The sequence below is a fragment of the Fusarium tjaetaba genome, assembly GCF_013396195.1.
Source record: "Fusarium tjaetaba strain NRRL 66243 chromosome Unknown NRRL66243_c0000063, whole genome shotgun sequence".
Lineage (NCBI taxonomy): Eukaryota > Fungi > Ascomycota > Sordariomycetes > Hypocreales > Nectriaceae > Fusarium > Fusarium tjaetaba.
In genome coordinates this window covers 70,415-92,476 of record NW_023501259.1, presented here as the reverse complement: position 1 = coordinate 92,476, position 22,062 = coordinate 70,415, and the positions used below count along the sequence as shown (strand labels likewise).

At 47.4% G+C, this 22,062-nt stretch overlaps 10 protein-coding genes across 10 annotated transcripts; 4 read left to right on the top strand and 6 right to left on the bottom strand.

The window, feature by feature from the left end:
• Positions 1–1,409: 1,409 nt before the first annotated feature.
• On the bottom strand, positions 1,410–2,672 carry FTJAE_3187 (Unsaturated rhamnogalacturonyl hydrolase yteR; the record flags this gene model as incomplete). Its single annotated transcript, XM_037349457.1, has 3 exons — positions 1,410–1,508; positions 1,557–2,205; positions 2,260–2,672. 3 exons carry the CDS (start codon positions 2,670–2,672, stop codon positions 1,410–1,412), a joined length of 1,161 nt encoding a protein of 386 aa, XP_037209579.1.
• Positions 2,673–3,509: 837 nt separating this feature from the next.
• FTJAE_3186 (uncharacterized protein) lies at positions 3,510–3,854 on the bottom strand (the record flags this gene model as incomplete). Its single annotated transcript, XM_037349456.1, has 1 exon — positions 3,510–3,854. One exon carries the CDS (start codon positions 3,852–3,854, stop codon positions 3,510–3,512), a length of 345 nt encoding a protein of 114 aa, XP_037209578.1.
• A 489-nt stretch (positions 3,855–4,343) lies between these two features.
• Positions 4,344–6,243, bottom strand: FTJAE_3185 (uncharacterized protein; the record flags this gene model as incomplete). Its single annotated transcript, XM_037349455.1, has 6 exons — positions 4,344–4,658; positions 4,709–4,792; positions 4,849–4,935; positions 4,984–5,127; positions 5,179–5,349; positions 5,401–6,243. 6 exons carry the CDS (start codon positions 6,241–6,243, stop codon positions 4,344–4,346), a joined length of 1,644 nt encoding a protein of 547 aa, XP_037209577.1.
• Positions 6,244–6,739: 496 nt separating this feature from the next.
• On the top strand, positions 6,740–8,303 carry FTJAE_3184 (uncharacterized protein; the record flags this gene model as incomplete). Its single annotated transcript, XM_037349454.1, has 5 exons — positions 6,740–6,849; positions 6,900–7,187; positions 7,240–7,535; positions 7,584–7,638; positions 7,736–8,303. The coding sequence occupies 5 exons, from the start codon at positions 6,740–6,742 to the stop codon at positions 8,301–8,303; spliced, it is 1,317 nt and encodes a 438-aa protein (XP_037209576.1).
• Positions 8,304–8,797: 494 nt separating this feature from the next.
• On the bottom strand, positions 8,798–9,220 carry FTJAE_3183 (4Fe-4S iron-sulfur binding protein; the record flags this gene model as incomplete). The annotated part of the gene is made up of 2 exons (XM_037349453.1): positions 8,798–8,988; positions 9,040–9,220. The coding sequence occupies 2 exons, from the start codon at positions 9,218–9,220 to the stop codon at positions 8,798–8,800; spliced, it is 372 nt and encodes a 123-aa protein (XP_037209575.1).
• Positions 9,221–9,646: 426 nt separating this feature from the next.
• FTJAE_3182 (amino acid permease) lies at positions 9,647–11,554 on the top strand (the record flags this gene model as incomplete). Its single annotated transcript, XM_037349452.1, has 6 exons — positions 9,647–9,793; positions 9,839–10,052; positions 10,105–10,609; positions 10,664–11,094; positions 11,142–11,222; positions 11,289–11,554. The coding sequence occupies 6 exons, from the start codon at positions 9,647–9,649 to the stop codon at positions 11,552–11,554; spliced, it is 1,644 nt and encodes a 547-aa protein (XP_037209574.1).
• A 108-nt stretch (positions 11,555–11,662) lies between these two features.
• Positions 11,663–12,728, bottom strand: FTJAE_3181 (metapyrocatechase 2; the record flags this gene model as incomplete). The annotated part of the gene is made up of 2 exons (XM_037349451.1): positions 11,663–12,198; positions 12,251–12,728. 2 exons carry the CDS (start codon positions 12,726–12,728, stop codon positions 11,663–11,665), a joined length of 1,014 nt encoding a protein of 337 aa, XP_037209573.1.
• A 2,929-nt stretch (positions 12,729–15,657) lies between these two features.
• On the top strand, positions 15,658–17,503 carry FTJAE_3180 (1-acyldihydroxyacetone-phosphate reductase; the record flags this gene model as incomplete). Its single annotated transcript, XM_037349450.1, has 3 exons — positions 15,658–16,164; positions 16,233–16,508; positions 17,132–17,503. 3 exons carry the CDS (start codon positions 15,658–15,660, stop codon positions 17,501–17,503), a joined length of 1,155 nt encoding a protein of 384 aa, XP_037209572.1.
• Positions 17,504–17,607: 104 nt separating this feature from the next.
• FTJAE_3179 (peptidase M61 domain protein) lies at positions 17,608–19,337 on the bottom strand (the record flags this gene model as incomplete). Its single annotated transcript, XM_037349448.1, has 2 exons — positions 17,608–18,356; positions 18,404–19,337. The coding sequence occupies 2 exons, from the start codon at positions 19,335–19,337 to the stop codon at positions 17,608–17,610; spliced, it is 1,683 nt and encodes a 560-aa protein (XP_037209571.1).
• Positions 19,338–19,789: 452 nt separating this feature from the next.
• On the top strand, positions 19,790–21,502 carry FTJAE_3178 (uncharacterized protein; the record flags this gene model as incomplete). Its single annotated transcript, XM_037349447.1, has 3 exons — positions 19,790–19,810; positions 19,855–21,412; positions 21,465–21,502. The coding sequence occupies 3 exons, from the start codon at positions 19,790–19,792 to the stop codon at positions 21,500–21,502; spliced, it is 1,617 nt and encodes a 538-aa protein (XP_037209570.1).
• Between the last annotated feature and the right edge of the window lie 560 nt (positions 21,503–22,062).

Genomic DNA, 22,062 nt, shown 5'->3' with positions numbered 1-22,062 from the left:
AGGGTTCTGGGGCAAAAAACGGTCTCGCGTGCGTAAAACACACAGACTGGATCGGACCCCAGATAAATGACCAGAGATCAGCGGTGTCAAATGGTGATCAGATTACTTGTAACTCATGTCTCTTTAGAGGTGTTGTTTTAGAGTTAATTTATGCATTGACATCTACGATGCGATGGCGGTTGTTGAAGAGGCTGAAAATGAGGCTCTTATTCTCAGCGCCGTATTACCGGCCCTTAGGTCAATAGACCAGCCTCGATCACTTTAGTCTCTCCAAAATGCCCATAACAAATCTCGCGTATATTCTTATTCCGCGCTTTCATCAATTCGATCAAGTCAAACGGAGTCACAATTCTCTCGTATGTTTTTTTCGCTCTAACCGTACACACGCCAAGCTGACTGAATCGCAATACACTCATCATATTCCCCAATTGCGCAGCAACTCTCGTCTCAAAGAGGGGGGAAAGCTCCCGTCTCTCCCGTCCAGTCTGGGCATGTTACTCCAAATACACAGCAAACGCCCGAGTCTTCCCGTGCCAAGGGCGGAGAGTCCATTGCTGCGACCTGTACAGTGAAGCTCCGGGCATGACTACCCACTATAGTGGATTATTCCCGCCTGGGCAATACTCCACCATCATGTCAGGGCCAAGCCAAGTTGTTGATTTGAGATGGGAAAAGGTTATTCTTAAGCTTGTTCAAGACCTTGGCAGATGGGGCTGTTGTGTACCCGCGGGATCAGGCATCCTCCGATGTTACTCCGGATCCGACTGTTTGCCGTGCCCAGCCAATCCCGCGGGAGATTTACAGCGATTACTTTGTATACCAAGAAATCTGGCATATTTCGGAGGTAGTTCTGAGATCCTGTTATATGTACCGGCTTGGATGTATCCGAAAAGTATGAGACTTCTTTTTTTTATTTTTAATATGTATGAGAGTTCTCTCCTGTGCTGATGCAATTCGCAAGAGACCTGAAGGGAAAGCAGCTCGCTTAACTACAGCGTGTACTCGCCATAACTTCAGGGCCTTTATAGTAAACACATTAACAGAGTACAGCGACAATTTTCGCATTGGTATCAGCTGAATTACAAACATCCGGCACTTGTTTTCTTGGCTACATCCTGCCCTTGGCAAAGAAGTAGTCCGCCTCGGAGACTCGTTCTCCGACACCAGAGCCGAGATGCGCAAATGAGAAGGTAACGAGCGTGGTGCAATAACTGTAACTACAAGCGTGTCGCTGGAGCAATGAAACAAATGGCAGAGCAATGAGCAAACATGGACAATGATAACGACAGATAGTACCACTTCCAATAGGAGACCAGATTATGCAGCTACCAGCCTCGTTCAAAATGTGCAAAACTCGCATGATTGACTTCCGATCCCCATCCAATCGTCCTTTTGTAACCTGGGAATACTCATGCGTCCTTCGCCCATGACTCCCACTCAAAAGAAGCCAGCATAAACGGCCCAACGCCATTTTGCCCATTCTCTAGCTTCGGTCTGCTCACGTAGTACTATTGCCATCAGTAAAGGGTCATCGACATCGGAAAAGCTGTGCTCACCTCAAATGTAACATTCGAACTAGTCAAACCACATTCAGCGACTGTACTATTCAGCACCAACGACCCATCGTTGCCTTTAGTGACAAAGTTGTCAATCAAGCTTGTGAACGCATCCTTAGCAGTTTCGAGATATTCATCTGAGTCGAGATATCCCAAATCAACAGCTTTCAGTAGTCCCCACGTAAACATGGAGGAGCCACTACTCTCCATAAAGTTGCCTTCGCGTCCGGGGTAAGGTTCATTCATGACTTGCCACCAGCTGCCAAGATCTGGATCGCGGGAGTGTTTGAGACCCTTTGCGACAGATCGAAGGTACCCGAGTAACTGGTCATACCCGGGATGTGACGTGGGGAAGTACTGCAGGACCTCCACGAGGGCCATGAAGTACCAGCCAAGAGCACGTCCCCATACATTGGGCGCTCGGCCAGTTTTTGGATCTGCCCATGATGCTGTTCCTTCGACCCATCCGTGCACGTGAAGGCCTGTTGTCTCATTGATGGTGTTCTCATGTATGAGCTTGTACTGAAGAAGTATATCGTCCCAGGCTGTCTCGTTGTCTGAGTCATAGAGATGCGTCCATCTGGCGTAGAATGAATCAGCCATATAAATTCCATCTAGCCACATTTGGTTACGAAAGAATTGCTGGTGCCTGTGAAGCGTTGAGTAGTTGCCACGCGACAGTAGTTTGGCATGTCTCTCTTACCAGAAGCCCCCGGAAGGAGTCCGAGGATAAGAGTCCAGCATACGTCTGACGGTATTGGCAGCCGTCTCATACTTTGACTCTCCAGTTTTATTGAAGAGGTATAGATAGTTGTGACCCATTCGGTACTCATCCAGGATATACCGTGATGTGTTGAGACCTTTGATAGTCCCATCCTCTTGAACGACGGGGCCGTCGATCTGGCCGATGTACCAGTCGAGATATTTCTCATCACCAGTAAGTTCGTAAGCCTTTTCGAATCCAAGATACAGAACAGCATCTTGATATCCAAGATCTGGCTCAACGCCCTTTGCGATCATGGTGTCTGCCATCTCTGTCAGATAGGAAAGGCCATAATCGGCTCCGATGAGCATGATGACGAGTGTCCGCATAAAGGGCCACAACTTCTCAGACATTGTGAACATATCCAATATTTCCAATTGAATTATTGCATATAATGGTTCTGTATGGGTAATCTCCAATTGCGATTGATCGACCAGATCCATCGTGACCAGCCTTACTGCTCATATAGCAGCAAGACTGTCTAGCCAACAAGGCAGGTAGCAATGGCCAGAACGTCATACTGTTGGTCACTCAGGAGGTGTATGTGACTATGCACTTGTGATCAACTCTGGTTTCAAAAAGCCTTGTTTCTTCATGTTCTGTGAGGTCACTGATGAGGGGAAATCGAACGTAGAGGGCTGCAACGCACGATCGTACCAATGATGTTCTAGCATTTGAGCCGGGCATAAATCCTTATGCATAAGAAGACATGATATGCTTCCAGCATTGAGATTATTCTCCGGTCAATATTGGTAGATATTATTAAAACCCTGCGCTAAACTGGGATGTTATGATGTAATGGGCTCTTCAGGGTAGCTCGCAAGAATGTCAATTGTAATAGATTACTATTGCCAGTTTATAGTATAATATAATGTATCGCAGTATCTTCTTATATTAGCTTCTTGACTCTATTTTAGGCCTTTTTGATCAGTTAATAAGAGACACACACTACTATAGAGCGCACTGGGAGAGATCTTCATTGCTTTAAGGTTAATGCTATCTAGTAATACCTCTATAATTTACAACCTTACTACAAGACTACCTGGACATAAAATTATAACTCCGGGTCTGGAGCCTTTTTGCGCTTTAGTATTGATCAGAATCGGCGACATGTATTGTTATAGAACTAACTTCTAATACGACAAAAGGATATGTGATATAGCCCCTGATTCAGAAACACGGCTCGAACTTCAGGCGTTGTAGTAGCAGGCAAAAGACTGGGCCAAGCTCGCTGCCGTCTTACACTTGAAGTCCCCAGTATATCTCATCTGATCCAGATAGTCATTGCAGTCCCTTGACTTATAGATATTGCAGAGGCACCCTCCAGCCTGGCACTCTGCGATCAACATGCTAGACCCATAATGGTAGTTGTAGCAGTTTGTCTTTCCTGCGTAAATGCTTTGTGCCCATGTTACATCGAGTTGACCAGAGTATGACTTGCATTTGGTGTCGCTGTAGTAGTTGATCTGCATCTGCTTAGCTGCGGTGGCCGCGGAGATGAGCGTGGCGAGGACTGAAGCGGTAAAGAAGTGCATCGTTTTGGTTGCTGCGTGATGGGGTGTTAGTCACAAGGACAGGTTGGGGAGATGGTGATTGGGACGCGTAGTGACCTACAGAGGAGGGCTGATTTGTGGTGGGATGAAAATCATCTACTGGGTTTGTCTGTTGGTGGGACAAGTTCCGATGCTGTCTTTATACTCAACTTCAACCATTCATGACTGGTCGATATTCACAAGCTTTTGCACTTAGAATACCATGGATGTAATCGCGACAAATGCTGAGATAATATCAAAAAAAGCTTACAATACTTTTGAGAACAATTACAAAGCCAAATCATTGAAGCGTGATAGGTCAGAAGAAACTCGCTTCACGTAGAATAATTTTCGGTACGAGGCCAGCTGCCCAGTCTCGACCGGGCCACCTGCATACACGAGGTGGATATTGTGTTAATCAGACGTTACATATTCCCATCCATCCCAATTTGGAAGCTCGGAGCCACCGCTGAACTGATATCTCCAATTTCCTCATCGGTACTCATTACCGCAATCGCCCATTGTCTCAAACATCTCGGTTCTATTGCTCCGCTCCAGGACCTCTTCAATCAGCCTACCGTCATCATCATCCAGCCTCCAGCCGAGAGTAGTAGCATTATCGCTCGTATGCTCACTCATGCCAATCCGCGCTCCGATTATGACTGCTCCGACGTACGGAAAGTCCAGGACCCAGCGCGTAGCTATGTTGGAAATGTTGACTTTGTGCTTTGCCGCGATGGTGCGTAGGACGTTGAGCAGTTCTTGGAACAGGCTCCAGCCACCCCAGCTGCATATCATTCCGTAATACTTGAGTTATCGTCAGTATTCTAATGCGTGAATATGGCTGTTTTGCTTACCTTTCTCTGGCTGGGAGTGATGTTGGTGTCGTAGACATCTGGCTCTGGTTGATTGAGCCACTTGTCTGCGATGAATCCACCGCACTGAGGAAATGATCTGTTAGTGGTTGTATGACAAGTATACATCGAAAGCAGCTCACCAAAGTTCCATATGTCAACAGCTTGATGTTATGTTTCAAGCATGCATCTGCCATCTTGAACGTTGGCCTCGAGTCAATTAGTGAGAACTGCATCTAGTCAGTGCCGGTTCCGTTAGTGATTCTTGAAGTACTAACCTGGACTTGGTTCGTATATATCTTGACACTGTTTTCAACGACTCGTTCAAGATGTTCTGTATCAAAATTACACAGACCAATCCGGGCTACTCGTTTGTCTTCTGCCAAATATTGCAGCGCGTCAATATACTGGGGATTATCCCACTAATATTCTGTTAGTAGGATATCATACAATAAATAGTTATCACAACATACAAGTTGCCAATGGAACTGAAGCAGATCGATCACCTCTTGCTGTAGTCTGCTACATCTCTCGCTCACATTGGCTTGCACCGCTTCTCGGGAAACAGTCATGGGATGAAACACGCAGTACTTCGTTGCAGTAAACATGTCATCCTTATGGGGATACATCGAGCGAAAGCGGCCCTGTAGTTATGTTAGTCAATCTTGAAGACGCTTGAGCTATCGCATATGTACATAGAGAACTTCAGCATCACCATAGTGGTCTGCCATGTCGAACGCAGTGAATCCATTTTGAACATGCGTCGAGAATCCTTCGATGATCTTTGACATCTGTGCAGATCCCCAAGCTGGACTTGACATCTGCCATAAGCCTGAGAAAATGCGAGGTAGTGTTCTATCACCGAGTTGGAAGGTTTCCTTAGCCAGTGGAGGCCGTGCAATGTCCGAAGGTATCTTGCTCAGTTTCGTTTCTGACGAGTCCGGCAAAACAACACCCAAGATCTTTGCCGTCGTCAGCATCCCCCTATCGTATGGAAAATCTATGCTTGTGCCCTTCAGCATCTCTTGACACTGCGCGAGGGACTCAAAAAGTCTCTGGATAACGTTATGTTCTGTCGGAGAAAGTACTCGTGCGCCCGAGCTCACAGCCAGCTTCTTCGTCACGGCCGTCATTGCTTGGACCAAATCGCCATCCAAAGAAGCTAGGAATGAAGCAACTGTGTGCTGCTCTGTTTCTGGTGACTCGAGACCGATCTGGATACCGCGAACAACTAAGTTGTCGAGAATAGAGACGCCATCGAAAGCTTGCCCGGACCCAAGCATACAGCGCGCTATCCTCTGGGTCCTCTGCAGTCCAGCAATATCAAGAGTGGCGAACTGGGACTTGGAAGACCTTGTTTGGGTCTGAGCAAGGTATTGTCGCGTTGCATCTTCAAAGCTCGTGGTGATATTAGGGTGAGATGCCAATAGTGAGCGGATTATAACCCTCAGACCATCATCTGGTAGGTTCGCAATAACGCTATCCGTCATCATGTTGACGTGAGCGGTATTACTGCTGCCATTGTGAGAGACCGCCATAATGACTGATTGGTTCGAATTAAGAAAATTTCAGATAGATGCCGCGCTGGTTGAGTGTCCCAATAATTCGTGTAGTTAGAGATAACGGGATTACTAGTCTTGATAAAGACTGATATCAGTATTGAATATGATGACTGAGAATACCCCGCCGGTGTCTAAAGCAATCATCGGCGTTCAAGAAAACGGCACCGGCGTTTTAGACATGAGCTTAGAATGCCGACATAGCCGGCGTGATAACCAGTGGAACTTCTTATCAGCTTCCAAGCCAATCAGTATCTTTCGTCTTATCGGCAGACTCCACCACACTAGTTACCCCGGATTTGGCGAGAACCACCATTGATTGGGCAGGGAGGCAAGCTTGGTGACGATTCTTCAGCCAGGGCGATACCAGAGCCAGGTGCAGAGCTTTGAACGAAGCACGCATCAGCCCATCTGCAGCATGTCAAGTCCGTCTCTTCAGAGTGCTAATGCCTGTATACAATGTCGAAGAGTCAAGATGAAGTGCCGTCCCATGGGGCAGGACACGTCTAAATGTGAACGTTGTACCAGAAAAGCCCTCGATTGTATTTTCAGGGAGCACCGTCGAGGTCGTAAGCCGGGCACAAAGTGCGCAATTCCGCCTACTTTGATTTTTACCTTGTTGACATCGAGTATAGAATCTTGAAAGCGAAGAAAGTCCCTACCATCTCACCACAATCGATTCCAAGTCTGGAGAGTCCAGCGGCAGCAGGGGCCCATATCTCAGAAACTGAAGGCGATGCGAATAATCTACAACCATCAGGGCTACTCAATCACGAGGCTCTGGAGGGGAGGTTCTCTCTTGGCAATATTCTCAATGCGGATCAAGAAACTGTGCCGCGACAGCGAAGCCGGGATGAGTCACTTGAGGATCCCATAGAACTTGGGCTGATCACTCCATCCCTAGCGAAGTCTCTGTTTGATAGGTACACAAAATCATCCAACCCCATAAGAGTGTATATACTGACATCCCAACAGCTTCATAACGGTTCTAAATCCATACATCAGCCAGCTTGATCCCCATCTCCATACGTTTCCTTATGTTCGTTCAAAGTCTGCGTTTCTCCTAAGTTCCATGCTAGCCATGGCAGCAAAAGCCTTCAATCACGTTCTCTACATGAAGCTGTACGATCACGCCCAGGACCTCTTTTCCAATGTCTTCCGGAGAGGGAGCAAATCAGTAGAAGTCGTGCAAGCAATTCTCATTCTCACCTACTGGAAGGAGCCGCAGGACACAAGAGTCTGGACATCTGTTGGCTATGCGATTCGTATATGTATGGATCTGGGATGGCATAAGTTGTCGGCTTGCCGTTCTGCTACAGCCACGGCAGAGTCCGAAGTCCAGAAGCGAGAACGACGTAATATTGAGAGGACGTGGTATGTTCTCTTCGTTTATGATCGGAGGTATGGTCCCTCTGTCCTTCGTCGATGTGTTCGCGAAAGTTTGGGCGCTCACTTACTGACCCCAATAAAGTATCAGCCTTCAGACTGGACGGCCATGGATGATAGAATGCAGCGAGTTCATCGAAGCAATAGAAGATTGGTGCGACGACCCTTTAGCAATCGAAAACGACCAACTTCTGGGAGCTTTCACTACGTTGAGACTCGTCACCTCTTCCGCATTTCCCCTCCTGGTCACCAAGTCACGGCAACGATCCTTGTCGCACAGTGAGAGCGCGCCACTTGTCAGCCTATTAGACAGCCGTATGGAGAGATGGGAGAAGAAGTGGACTGAAAAGGTCAAAGCGCAGACTGAACAATCCTGCCATGAGTTTCTCATCCGCTTCTACGGCACACACCTTCGTCTTCAGCTTCATACCCTACCACTACATGGCATTCTCGTCTCCAACAAATCGACTATTAACTATCATATTGACACGGTCTGGGTGGCATATAGTAGTGCTCTCAACATGCTGCAGCTAATATCACGGTTCCCAGAGCATGTCTGCTTTGCTCAAGACTCTATCCATGTCATGACAGCTTATAGTGCTGCGTTTCTCGTCAAGGTTGGTCTACTTCTTTACTTGACTGGACTGTGCTGACAATCTTTCATTGTAGATAACTCTTGTATTTTCCGATTTTATATCTAGCCAGCTAGAATCTACTTGTATAAAGGCCATTCAGCAAGCGGCGCAAGTCTTTTCCAACCAATCCGGATGCATAAGCTCTAGTTGCACCCTGCAAGCATCGTTTCTACAAAAAGTCGCGACGAAGCTTTTAGAGAACCAGACGAGACACCAAATATCCCAGGAGGGTCGTCCTACAGGACTTGCAGAGCCTATATCCCAGACGGTAGATGAGCTTGATATAAACGAAGGGCCTAGTGTAGACTCTGAAGGTAGCTCATCCTCCCGACGTCCCCCCGATCTAGCAACCCTAGATATATCCTTTTTAGCTCAGGAAAACCTAGACTTTCCTTTCGAGTGTGATGACATGTGGGCAGAAATGTTTGGAATGAACCCTCAGGATGTATCATTCTTCCCGCAGACAGAGTAATGAATATTATACATCCAACCGCAACCCTTTCCATTATGCTTCAGGCCCCCGAATTCCCAGTCAAAGGAACAACAGTCGTCTCGGCATGACTGAACTTTCGAATCCCTTCCTTGACTATCTTCAGTTGCGAAGGACAGTTGGGATCAGGGCAAGCGATAAGTGCATCTGTAGTCATCCAGTCGTTGGGAGACGTCACCCTTTGCTTAGCCGGTAGCAGCGGAAGGACGGATGCTAGTTATTATCAGTATGGCCCAGGTTCTTATCTAGTAACTTTTATCTTACCAAGGCTGTAGATACTGATACCCTGGTCTGGTGGTAGGAAAAGCATCTCGCCCTTCAATGTGAAGTAGTCGCCTTCTTTCGCTCCACACATGATCTTCTTGCCTGGCGGACAAACAACCTCGACTCTCAAGTCATACAGCTCGAAGGAGTCATCATGAGCAGAAACGGTAGTGGAAGTCATGGCTGATAAGAAAATGAACTAGAGAGAAATGTACAATATGGCTTTCGCTTGCATCGATACACGGCGAAATTATAGTTAAGCTTCGGAATGGTCTAGGCCATGAGGCGTCGCTGTTTATTGCCGAACCGGCGAATTTCCCCGCGTCTCTGCACCGGCGTTCTAAAGTGTCACCGGCGACTCAAGCTAAACCCTTGTTTCCCCTCATGATAAACGAGCCATGCATTGCGATAAGCCACTGGAGTCGGTCTCCATCATAAATAATGGAGAAGATCGGCCGACTCAGATAACATGACTTGAGTCACTGAAGCATTGGGACAGCATCCTCGTCTGTCAATGACTATAAACTGCAGCCTCTCCGACTTTTGTTTGAGTCCAAGGTCCTGCTTGATACCCATCTAGCAACATATCATTGATAGCCAGGCGACAATGGATAAGGACGAAAAGATTGTCTGCAGCGACATGCCGGCAGACGTTGAGATGGGCAGCGGAAACACGGAGGTTATTCCCTCCAGCGGCCTTAAGCGAGAGCTTGGATCCCGCCACATTAACATGATTGCTGTTGCTGGCATGATTGTAAGTTTCCTTCTGCTTTAACTCCAACAGAATTGACACTGGTAGGGAACGGGACTCTTCCTCAGCTCTGGCCAAGTCATCGCGACAGCAGGTCCAGTTGGAGCTCTGCTAGCCTATACACTCATGGGTTTCGTGACAGCGGGTGTCGCGTATACCACAGGAGAGATCACGGCATTTATGCCATCGACTGGCGGTTTCGTCCGTCACGCGACCAAGTTCGTCGAGCCTGCACTCGGTGCTGCCACCGGCTGGAACTTCTGTAAGCTGTATCCTACTTACGGCCGACCATTGCGATATTCTGACTCAAGTAGGGTACACTATGGCAATCAACATGCCTGCCGAGATCAGCGCCGCAGCCACGCTCGTTCAGTTTTGGAACACATCCATCAATCCCGGCGTCTGGATCACCATCTTCCTCGTCTTCATCATCGTCGCCAATCTTTGCGGAGCCAAACTCTACGGCGAGTCCGAAGTAGTCTTTGCCTCCCTCAAGATCATGCTCATCATTGGTCTCATCATAGGTGGACTGGTAATTGACCTCGGTGGAGCACCGAATCACGAACGGCTTGGCTTTCGGTACTGGATCCATCCAGGAGCGTTCAATACTTATATCAAAGAAGGCTCAGCTGGGCGGTTTCTTGCGTTCTGGAAAGCAATGCTCCCTGCTGCTTTCAGCTACGGTAATATTCAGGTCGTGGCCATCTCAGGCTCTGAGACAAAAAATCCGAGAAAGCTCATCCCAGCTGCGACAAAGAAGACCTTTTACAGAATATTCTTCTTTTACTTCTGTAGTATTTTCATCGTTGGTCTTATTGTGTGGGTACTTCCCGTGATCCTGAGAGATACCAAGTACTAATGAGGACATTTTAGACCATACAACGACCCCGCCCTTGGCGTCTCTACCGGAACCGCCTCACAGTCTCCATTCGTCATTGCCTTCCAGCGATCAGGCGTATCAGTCGTCCCCTCAATCATCAACGCCGTCGTATGTACCTCGGCCATAAGCAGTGGATCTGCTTGCATCTTCATCGCCTCTCGAACTCTCTTTGGCCTCAGCTGCGACGGTCACGCTCCGCAGTTCTTCCAACGTTGCAACCGATTCGGCACCCCTCACTATGCAGTTGGTATGAGCTGCCTGTTGTCTCCACTGGTGTATCTGACGGTTGTCAATAACACTTCTGTGGTGTTCTCGTGGTTTGTAAACATCACAACTGTTGCTGGCCTCATAGGCTGGGTGGTCATCCAGGCGACCTATCTCCGTTTCTTTGCTGGCCTCAAGAAGCAGGGCTACAGTAGAGAAGGTATGCGCACACAATAATCTTCCTCAAAACCTATCTGACGCATCCAGATCTTCCCTACAAGAGTCCCCTCCAGCCATACGTGGCTTGGGCGACGTTGCTCGTGGTCTCCTTAGTTATCCTGTTTTGTGGTACGTCATATATCTCCCCCATGTCCCCTTTCTCAAAAGCGAATGTTTTGGCTGATTATATCTCAGGGTTTGACGTCTTCGTGAAGGGCCACTTCACTGCTCAAGGATTCATCACATGTTACATAAACATCGCCATCTTTGCTGGTACGTCTGAAATCTCCACTATTGCAGCGACACAAGAGGCTAACAAGGTCGCTTCAGTGCTTTACGCAATATTCAAGATCCGGCTCAGGTCGAAAGTCATACCGACTTCGGAAATTGAGCTCAATGAAGAGTTTCGATCAATTCGAGAGGAGAAGCAGCACGAGGAAGCCGAGCAACAGCACAAATAAATCCATATTCCATTTTTGATACATAGCTACTTCCCATAAACTCAATTTAATTATACCAATATCCAATATGATAGAATCTAGTCCCCAGTCTCGCTAGATTAGATCTGTTCATGCGCCCCTCTCTCCAAAGTCCTTGGGAAGTTCGGGACCCCAAACAGAGAAAGGCCCAACGACGTCTCTGTTAGTCCCCGTTGCCCGATTAACGACATCACCATCAGTGTAATGCTCAATCTTGAAGCCACTAGGATCAGCCCAGTAGTCAAAGATCTGACTGCCCAAGACATGTCGTCCGACTCCCCAGACACTCTTCCAGCCTTTTTTAGCTAAGTACTCATGTCCAAGAAGTTGGGTATCAAAATCTGCCACTTCAAAAGAGGTGTGATGGCAGTATATCTTCTTGACGTGAGGCTCAGCTCGCTGCATGAAGAAGCAGTGATGATCAGAATACTCATCGCCAAGGTCCAGGTGCATGAATGTGAGCACATCCATGTTGGAGAAGTCCCAGTGGTAGAGGATGTCTGAAGGGACGAAGTTGAAGTGGTCGGTGTACCATGCGAGCTCATTGTCGAAGTCGGGAACGACGTAGCCGAAATGGCCAAGCTTGTGGACCAGAGCTGGCCCAGGGTGATAGCGTTGGTACTTTCCTAGGAATAGTCAGCATGTGAAAGTAGACGGTAATAAGCATATGTCACTCACCTCGCCTTGGCTTTGTGAATGGCTTGTTGTATGGTCCCTGCTGCTCATGTGTCGCTGTAGGCTCTTCCGAGTCAACTTTTCTCTCTTCTTGACCATATACAACATGGAAGAATGTGTTATCCTGTCGACTGAACTTGATCATCTTCCCCCCACCAGGCGCATGATCAAGAGATACTCTCTCAGCCCCTTCCAGAGCAGCTGCCTTCTCAAATTCCTCCTTAGAAGCAGCCACGAAAGCTGGCCCGAGGAATCTCTGCTTTCCATCTTTACTCTTGGTCGCGACATAAATGAACGGGTCTATACCATAACCGCGGTAGTAAATGGTATTTCCGATCTGAGCTTCTTTGACAAAGCCAAAGTCGGCTGCAAAGGTGTCGAACGTCTCTAGGTCTGGATGTTCAAAGTAGACGTGAGCGATGCGGGACAGCTGCACCTTGGAGGGGTCGTTGGTGATGGTGGGGATTCGCATGTCAGGCATGATGGCTTCTCGTAAGCACCTGGGCAGTTTGGTAAGAACAGTTAATGCGATTTTTAGTGCCAGCGACATAGTAGAATCCCGAGAGACGAGCTTTCTCCCGTATGTTATAGATTATGGTGTTTATCCTTCAGTGGACTTTATAGAGCCTGCTGGGGTAAGTTCCTTCTGGCTAGAACCTGGGGCAGCAATTGACAGAGGAGACAACCTGGGCGCCTCTCCAAGACAGAGTCCCTCCGTGACCCACTTAAACTGTTGCTGACTTCGGAGGAACGTATGTGAACGTCGGAGGATCTACCATCACCCGACGAGAATAAGCCAGCCCCAGCTCGCAATGGCAAAAAGTTCAATCGGAGAATTGGATTCTGTTATGACACTGTGTCTCATCACTAAAGCTAGGGGGGAGTCCTGCAAGAGTAGGATCCTACGGTCTGGCCGAGGATAAAGTATATATAAAACAGGACTCCAAAGCTAAAAATAGCTAGGCGATAAATCTAGTAGTGATGCCGCTCTGAGAAGACATTGGCTACTTATAGCTGGTATCGCCCTTATAGCGGAACAGGTAGCCTCCTCTCTTTATACTTACAGCTCCTATTGATCTGTAGAATATAAGGTTAAATTACGGAGACTTTTTAAACTAACAATCTTGATACCCTATACTTACAGTTTTAATAATTAGCATAGGAATTTTTAAGACTTATTTCTTAAAGTATTTTATTTATAATAAATATAATATTTATAAGAGTGCTAATACATATAGACTGCCGATTTCCATGTCTGAAAATATCATACCATATCTCTTATTTAATTTCTTATAAGATGATTCGTTTGCGTCTGCATAAGTATATTTATAAATGAGAGGAGGCTCATCTGTCTTGACAATTTCAACAAGGGTAGTAGTAGACTCTGTTATGCTGCATGATACCCGAGATATTTCCATTTCAAAGGCACTTTGACTATCATCCGCAGAGTCCGAGTTCTCAGTGCATGTCTCAGGGCTGTCGTCTAGTGGTGTAGTATATACACTCTGGCTGTCAGAGGTAGAATACGACCACCGCGACTTGGATGGTGGCATAGGGATTGAAGGGTCCACAGAAAGACAGTCATGTGAATCTGCATAGCTACGGTATTCCACGTCGCGAGGGTCATAGACAGTAAACTCGCTCCGTAAAGGCACCTCATTAGCAACCCCTGTGCAATGTGTCTTGAGAGGCGAAGTGTTGATGTCATGCTTGGCAAGGTATGGCCGGTCGTGTAAGCGAGAGGGAGGCCGGAGAGTTTTGCCCGAGAGCCCAGAAAGAGACGCCTGTGTATAAGGAGAGCTACTGCGTGTTACAGCTTGAGAGTCTGCTGAATGACGAGTAGACGTTGGCGACGAAGGATGGTTGGATGATGTGATGGATGACTCTGCTGTGTGGCTACTCCTTTGCTCGCAGAATGAACAGCGGTACGAGCTCCTCCATTGGGCGGCATCCAGGAGGGTTGCAGTGCGGCATATGGACGTCTGCGGCATCATGCAAGCGATCGAGATCTCTGATCAGTGAAGGTGCAAAAAGACGCTGATCTCTCGTGGTTTCACGCGCTAGTATGCGACGTATTGACGAATGGCAAGTATTGAATAACCCAATGGTAGGAGAAAGGAATGTCTTTGATGAAGATTCAAGTATTCGCCTGATTCGGGGATGTGAAAGCTCGTTATTCTTTTGTCGAAACGAGGCTGTAGCGTATTTATCTTTGCAATGAGAGCCTGCCCCTATACTCCATGGGTTTCGAAGTCTACCAACTGTTAATAATTACTGAGATTCTGGCTCAATAACTCAGCTATTGTAATCGAGACCTAGAATCTTAGCTCTTGTGGTCTAGAACCGCAAGGTTTCGAGGTTGGACGATCTACAGCTTGTTCTGAAGTCTGGTCAGTAGATCAAAGCGGCTAGTATCTGAAACACGGCACAGGAGTTTATTGATTGGCCAACTTGTCTTAGCCACACACCATTTTCATAGCAATCGCTTTAGTCTTTCAGCTGAGCTTGCTGTTCTTTAGTCTTAGGTTTATGTAAAATTCTTTATATTATATTTTTCTTTACTTGGCTTAGTATAAGTATAGTATATAACGTCTTTTAAAATAATTCTATATTAAAGATACAATTCTATATATAATATTTAAATACTGATATATTAGTATTTAAGTTATATATTTATAGGGCTCTAGGCCCGAGATGTCCTTAGTGTCACTATATATATATATCATTTGCCCTTAGCTGTCTGCGCATTTATATAGCTTACTATATAGGTTGCCACAATTCCAGACTCCAGGCATGTTAGATTCCGTGTCTTACAAGTGTCTTACATCCCTTTAAAGACGAGGAGGCATACTGTATCGTTGTGTCCCAATGTCTTTACAAGGGTGGCTGCGAACCTGGTTTCATGCAGAAACAAATATTACTAGTACCTGAACTGAGTACGATGTCCTGTGCCCCCGCCCCATTCAGTCACCTGCATTATCCATCTGCAGGAGAGAAATACTAATAGGAGATAGCTACAAGAAAATCTTGGCTGAACAGGGTATGTGGCCATCACGCAACCAAGGGGGAAGCAAGGCACTGTCTTTACTTCCCCGCCGTGGTTTAATACCACCCTAAAATCATGGGTGGCGCGGCTGGTCAAGTTAGCGTCGGAGGATCCACCGTTAGAGCAGGAGTCGGGCGTCGGGCTTGTCCGACCCCAAGAGATAAGTTAATCGGAGAGTCCTACTTGACCGTGATTCCGTACCTTGTGATACATGTGAAATTTGAGCCTCGGTTTTAATGAAACTTACCCCGCGGCAAACTCTCAACCGCGTCGCAACTTCACCTCATGAGCCCCAGTTCTGCATGGCTTATAAGATAGTGAACAATATGATGACGCTTTCTCATGCACCCGGGGTAATTTTACTATGACTGCCTCGTACCAACCTCCTTTTGCCCTCGTCACTGGCTGCAACAGTGGCATCGGTGAGCAACTTGCTATTACTCTTGCCAAGAACAACTACACAGTATTGGCCACAGCTAGGCGCGTTGAGTCTCTCGACAACCTCACAAGACAGCATGCAAATATAATTGCGCTTCCTCTAGAGCTTGGTGACTCCACAAGTATCGAAAGGCTCAGAGACTCGGTCATCAAATACACCAAAGGCCGTCTAGACATTCTCATCAACAATGCGGGGATGCACTACGCAGCGCCAGCTACTGACATTGACGTCAACCAAGTTACTAAATTATTCTCAGTCAATGTTGTAGCGGTCATGCACATGTGCCAGCTCTTCATCCCACTTCTGCAAAAGGCTCCTCGGCCACGCATTGTTCAAATTGGAAGCGTCACCCGTGACGTTCCTGTTGTATGTCAGTCGGTGTATAACGCTTCCAAAGCGGCTCTCAGCCAGTATACCAAGACTCTTCGTGTGGTTAGTTAAAATCGTTGAGCTTTAGTTGAGAATACTTGACTGAATGCAACGCTGATAATGGAGTCTAGGAACTAAGGCCTCTGTCCATCGAAGTCATTGAGGTCGTTACTGGCTATGTCCGCAGTAACATCCTCCGAGACGGTGTTCTCATCTCCGACGACTCACTATATCGACCTATCAAAAGCACCGTCGAGTCTGTAAAGAACGGAGGAAACAAGAATGGCATGCTTGCAGACGAATATGCCCGTGTTGTTGTTCGCCAAATTCTGGGCAACAAATACAAGCGGGAAATATGGGAAGGTCATCGGGCTCGCATATTGCGCCTGATGGTGACATTCTTCCCTGTATGGTTATTAGTATGCGAGTCCTTTCTATACCATGACTGAAGACTAATGTCGTTGGTAGGAGTTTACGCTTTTTGTGACCTTCAAATTACACCTTGTATCGGATCCTAAGCTGAGAGATCGCTAGGGTAAAGGATCTAGATAAATGGCCTCAGTGAATATTGTAACAGTCGTTGAGAGGCCTGACTTTGTGTAATCCTAACCACTGTGGCGTCTGCCTATAGTTACCAATAGCGTAAAGCAGAATACCTTAAGTAACTGAACATCAGCTGTTATCACACCCCAAACTAACCGTGGCTAAATGGGACATGTTGTTCCATTTCTCCCCCACTTGTTGCCCCATGTTGCCCAGCATGCTCAACAAGACACATTCACGATCAAAATGTGGCGTTTTTAGCGTGGTCTGCTAATCAAAAGTCAACACGCAAGATAATATGACCGTGAATAATTTCTCACCTGTAATCACAGTCTTTGGGCCCTCTGAAGCATAGATTGTCACCCCAAACGCTCCATTCGGACTCTGGATATTAAGTTCTGTCTTCTGATTCTATTATTATTATTATTTTTAATTTCTTCCTGCGGTATAGCGCTCTTTCTCAAGACCCATCTTGTACAGGACTCAGCCCTGGATTCACGACGTCATCATGGCTACAGCGCAGGCATTACTGCAACAGAAGCTGACGATCACACCCAAAACAGCTTCTCTCCTCATACAAGCCGGTTACAGCGATTATCGCGAACTCAAATATGCCACGCCGAATAGCATAGTCGAGCAGTTCACGTCCAAATTCGGTATCCCAAAGACATCCGCCTCCGCTTTTCGGCGTGCATGTCGCAGACTGGTCTTTCTTGGAACACAAGATGATCCGGAAGAGCAGGACAAGATTTGCGCAGACTGGACCAACAAAGCTCTGGCCGCTCGTGGAATTTGGAGGGCGGACTTTGATGATCTGACAGGCGAGCAGATTGCAGAGTTGCTTATGGGTACGGCATAATGATCTGTTCCTGGAGGTTTGGGATGCGTCACTTCAAAATCGGATACCGTACTGTTTTGATCACGGCCATATCTTGATCGACAGAATTATTATCTTGAAGATCTTTAGGGTTCAGATACACTATCCTGTACCTTCCAAGCCAATGCCCTTTCTGGCCTTCTGGGCAAGAATTGAATAGTTTGGCCAATATTGCCATCCTGCACCTTAACTTGATATATCTCGTTGACATTCTCAACGCAATTAGAAGGTCTCGATGCTTCCAAGAGATGCATGCCGTCTCTCAGTCCAGCAGTTTCCGCGTTAGAGGCAGGAACAACGCCTGTGATAACCCGAGTGCTTCGGCTGCGTTTGTCGAAACCAAACTCAAGAATCGGGATCTCAACGGGAATGAAGCATATCGAGGGCTTATCGAAAGAGAGCCCTGAAAAGTCCACAAGTTGCTTGCCATTGAGCATATTCCTGAAGTAATCGTCCAAAGAGAAGCCGGAGTTTTCCAATTCGTTGCGGATTTGGTTGAGCCAGTCGCTAGCCCGTACAGTTTCGCCGACTCTCCATCGATGGGAAAGATCTACAACCATCTGATCCAGACGTCCGTTGTATAATAAGTCACATTGCCCATCTTGCTTTCTCATACAGCAGTCAATGAAAAGTAGATAAATGCAACCTCTCTTGTACGGTATCCATTCGGCATACCAATCAGAAAACATCTCTTGACCTGCTTCGCGAATATCCATGCTGATTCTCGGAGAAGAGAAGTATCCCTGAAGATGACGATTGAGGCTCTCAATCAGAAAGGCTTTGCCTCTAAATCCAAAACGGTAGGGTAGACAGGCTGAGTAGAGCTCGGCGATTCCTGGACTACCATTAGCTTGATATGAATAAACTGTTGAGAGATACTACCTTCTCTGAACCAATCGTTGTCATAGCCGTCGTCTTCGGGACTGAGGTCAGAAAAGCTGTGGACCATTTCATGTGTAAAAAGGAGCAAAAGCGAATCATCGGTTTCGTCGGCTACTGACTCATCATACTCTAGCCCGTAGCTACCTATGAAGCCAGTGCCTCCAAATCCGACTTTTGTCTTGCGGATAAAAACACGATAGGACTCCCCTGGAACCCGGAAGTGCTCTGCCATCTTTGGGTAAAGACTTGTATTGTAGGCCTTCAGCCGATCGAGGTTGGGAAGTAGGTCGCCGAACCAGTAGCACGCAGCCAGAATGTCCCCTTTTTGAGCGGCTGAGTCTGGGTAGGAACAGACAGGACCTGTCATGTAGACTGTCCTCCACATTGTATCAGCACGACCAATCACGACGACAGGTTCAGGGCCCTCTCCAAGGCTCCAGACACATCTTGTTGACGGTGGTGTCTCATGTGGCAAGACCCATTCGACAGTGTTTTTGTGAACACGATCAGATATCAGAAGGGGCAGAAACCAACGGCCAACGCCCTGGAGGCCGCCTTGATCCCTGCGGAGATCCACACGGGCCCCCAATGGAGTCTTCTCCGAGACTGTGCGGGGAAAGGCATCAAATCTCAAAGTGACATGACCTTTGGTTTGTCGAGTTGGGCACCATTGCTGCTGTGTGTCACGGTTCAGCCTCGGAATGTCGCGGAAGGCAAGTGGCAGAGGTCCGTCATCATCTGCAGCGTGGATGTCGCTCTCGCAGTACGGATGTCCAGGGACGTTATCCATAAAGGTGTCAAACAAAAACATAGGCTGACCATCTTGAACAGAGGGATTCTCTATCTCGAGATGCACGGAGAGTGCGCTGACGCCTTCTTTATCAAAATGGGGAGCCAAGCGGAGATAGATTGAGGGATTTTTGGAGCGCGCCATGTTGTGAAGATTTGAGATTGAACATATGTACGACTCTATGAGGTTGGCTTCCTGGGTACTTATACTCCGTAATACAAGATCGATTGATTATGTCTGAGCCTATTACTTAGATCAGTCACGGCTAGATTCGTCACGAAACCAGTAGACTATACCGAAAGCGGTGGGCGAGAACGAGCAAATCGACTAAGAAACCCCACACCCCATCAATCTTACACTAAGATGCCGTGATAACAGAGTCGGGGCCACGTCTCCACTACCTGACTTGCTTTCTCAAGCACCATCACGGCAAATGCTCACGCAGCCTAAAGCTTAACCTTATAGGCCGCTGTCATCCATAGCTCACGCAGCCGTGTAACTCATCAGAACAGAGCGTAAAATCCTTTCGCTATCAATGCCCATGTACCGGCCAGCCCCCCCTCGAACCAAGAGGACTGGAATATGCCGTTCACGCGATGGCTGCTACACTTGTCGTCGTAAGCACCGCAAGGTACGTAATACACCTCATTACTATCCCAAGCCCCCACGGGAGCGTGGTGAAATCGAACTGATGCATTCTTCCCGGTCACAGTGCGATCTGACCAAACCTTCGTGCTCCAACTGCACGCGTAACGGCTTGGATTGCGATGGTTATACCCTGCGGCTCACATGGCTGCCTGCCTCAGTCGGCATTGGGGATAATCCACAACGGCCAAAGCGGACAGCTTCGCCGAAGAAGAACAGATTACCACTCTCGAGAGAGCCGATTCCTGCCACATCCGTTTCTTACCTGAGAGAGCCGGATCGTTGGCTTGAAGCTTTGACCGATGACGGCGCGAATGCAGATGATGCTCACTTGCAGCAGCTTTTAATACACGCTGCGGACCATCAAGAGTCATCGAGAGGCTTTTTACTACTCGACCATGAAACATATCTACTAAATCATTTCAATCGTTGTGTGCGTGGACATTTGTTGCACCTCATGGGTAATTGGCTGACTGACCTGTCATATCACCCCTATCTCGAACCTGCATTGATGGCCATCTCAGCTTCCAATTTATTCCAACAGAGTGTCTTCCGCCGCGATCCTACATTATCCGCGTGCCATATCAAGGAGAAGCATACCGATAAAATGACACAGTCATGCTTTCGTCTCGCCATCAATTACTATAACGATGCCATCCGAATGATAAGCGACACAACCTCCACTGGCAACAAATCCCCCCAGCTGAATCTTGCAGTAACTCTTTTACTAGTTCTTTTCGAATGGGAGTCTGGGAGTGTTCACGGCAGCTTCGTCCATATGGATGGTGCTGATGCCATTGTCATATCTTCCTTTGAAGAGCTGTGCCAAACATCGACAGGGCGTCTTCTTCTTAAGAGTTGGGCCGACATGCGGGCGCGCAAAAACAGACAGAAACTTGCATTTAGGCCCCTGGAGATCGAACTTAGTAGAGCTTCGGATACCCGGGACAGAGTCTTGATGTCTCATGCTCTGCAATCTTCTTCGGGTGTCGCATCTGCCCTTACAAATGCGATTTCGATGAGGGATCGGCTTGTCTTACACATGTGCGTGGCTTGTGATGAGATAGATGAGAGTCTTGTACTAAGTCACTTCCGCAAATGGTACTCGCATGCCTTTGACTTCAATTATACAGCGGAGCTCTCTTCTGAGGCTGGATGTGTCCTCACTACCAAGGAGTTGATGGACGGTCTTGATGCTACTAAGCAGGTACTTCACGGGTGGCGTAACGGTCTTGACAAATCACAGCTCCCATTTCTACAAGCATCTTCCCCTTCGGCACTCGATCACGTCTTTGAGGACCGACTGGTCTTGGTTGGAGATGTGGCACCGCTGCAGTTTCGCACTCCTGAAGCCGCGTTCAATTATCTACGTTATGCCGTCAGCTTAGTTATCACATCGTCGCAAGTCCTGAGTATGTACGTTCTTGCCACGCGACCTAGAGCGCTCAGAACACATATTCCCGTCGTTGTCGCTCACCTGCTTTCGGTGATCGAAGGACTAGACCCAATGCAGCTTATCCGCTACGACGTGTATGACAGTGGGCCTCTCTGGGTTCTGGTGACTTTGGCGCTATGTGTGCCAGAGTCTCACGTTGTGTCGTGGATCCTTGAGACGATCCTGCCAAGACATGAGAAGTATTCGCATCGTGGATCGATGCTGGTGAATTTCATAAATACGAGAGAGATGCTGTTGTGTATACAGTCGCAGTTACAGAAGGGCATTTTACCACTACTATGCTCCTCAAGTTCTTTGATCACAGAAGACCTTATTTCCAGCCCAGTAGCACGATTTGGGCAGAAGTTTGTTATTATAGGCCGGAACACTTCTGGGTCTTTTAGTCGCATAGTTGCTTCGGCTTGATACTAGCCTTTAGTTATAATTATAGCAGCGACTCAAGGATTTATGGATACCTCCGACTTACTAATTTACGCTGGTGCTATACGCTAGGGTGTCATAGGGAACTTGTGATTGACTCTAGAGTGCACTGACTCAATTATATGAAGAGCGTTCATCCAGGCGCATTTACTCATGCTCATCTGAGGTTTTAGCTGATCAGAGTGGTTGCATGACTGGTCCTCTATTCAAAGCTTGCCCGCTTATCTGACCAAAAAACAATTGAAGAAGGGGGATGGAGTTGTTTATGAAGTTTATTTCCTGGGAATATCATACTGACACCATGTTATAATAAATGACTAGACTGAGGTGGCACGCAGAGCATGTGTA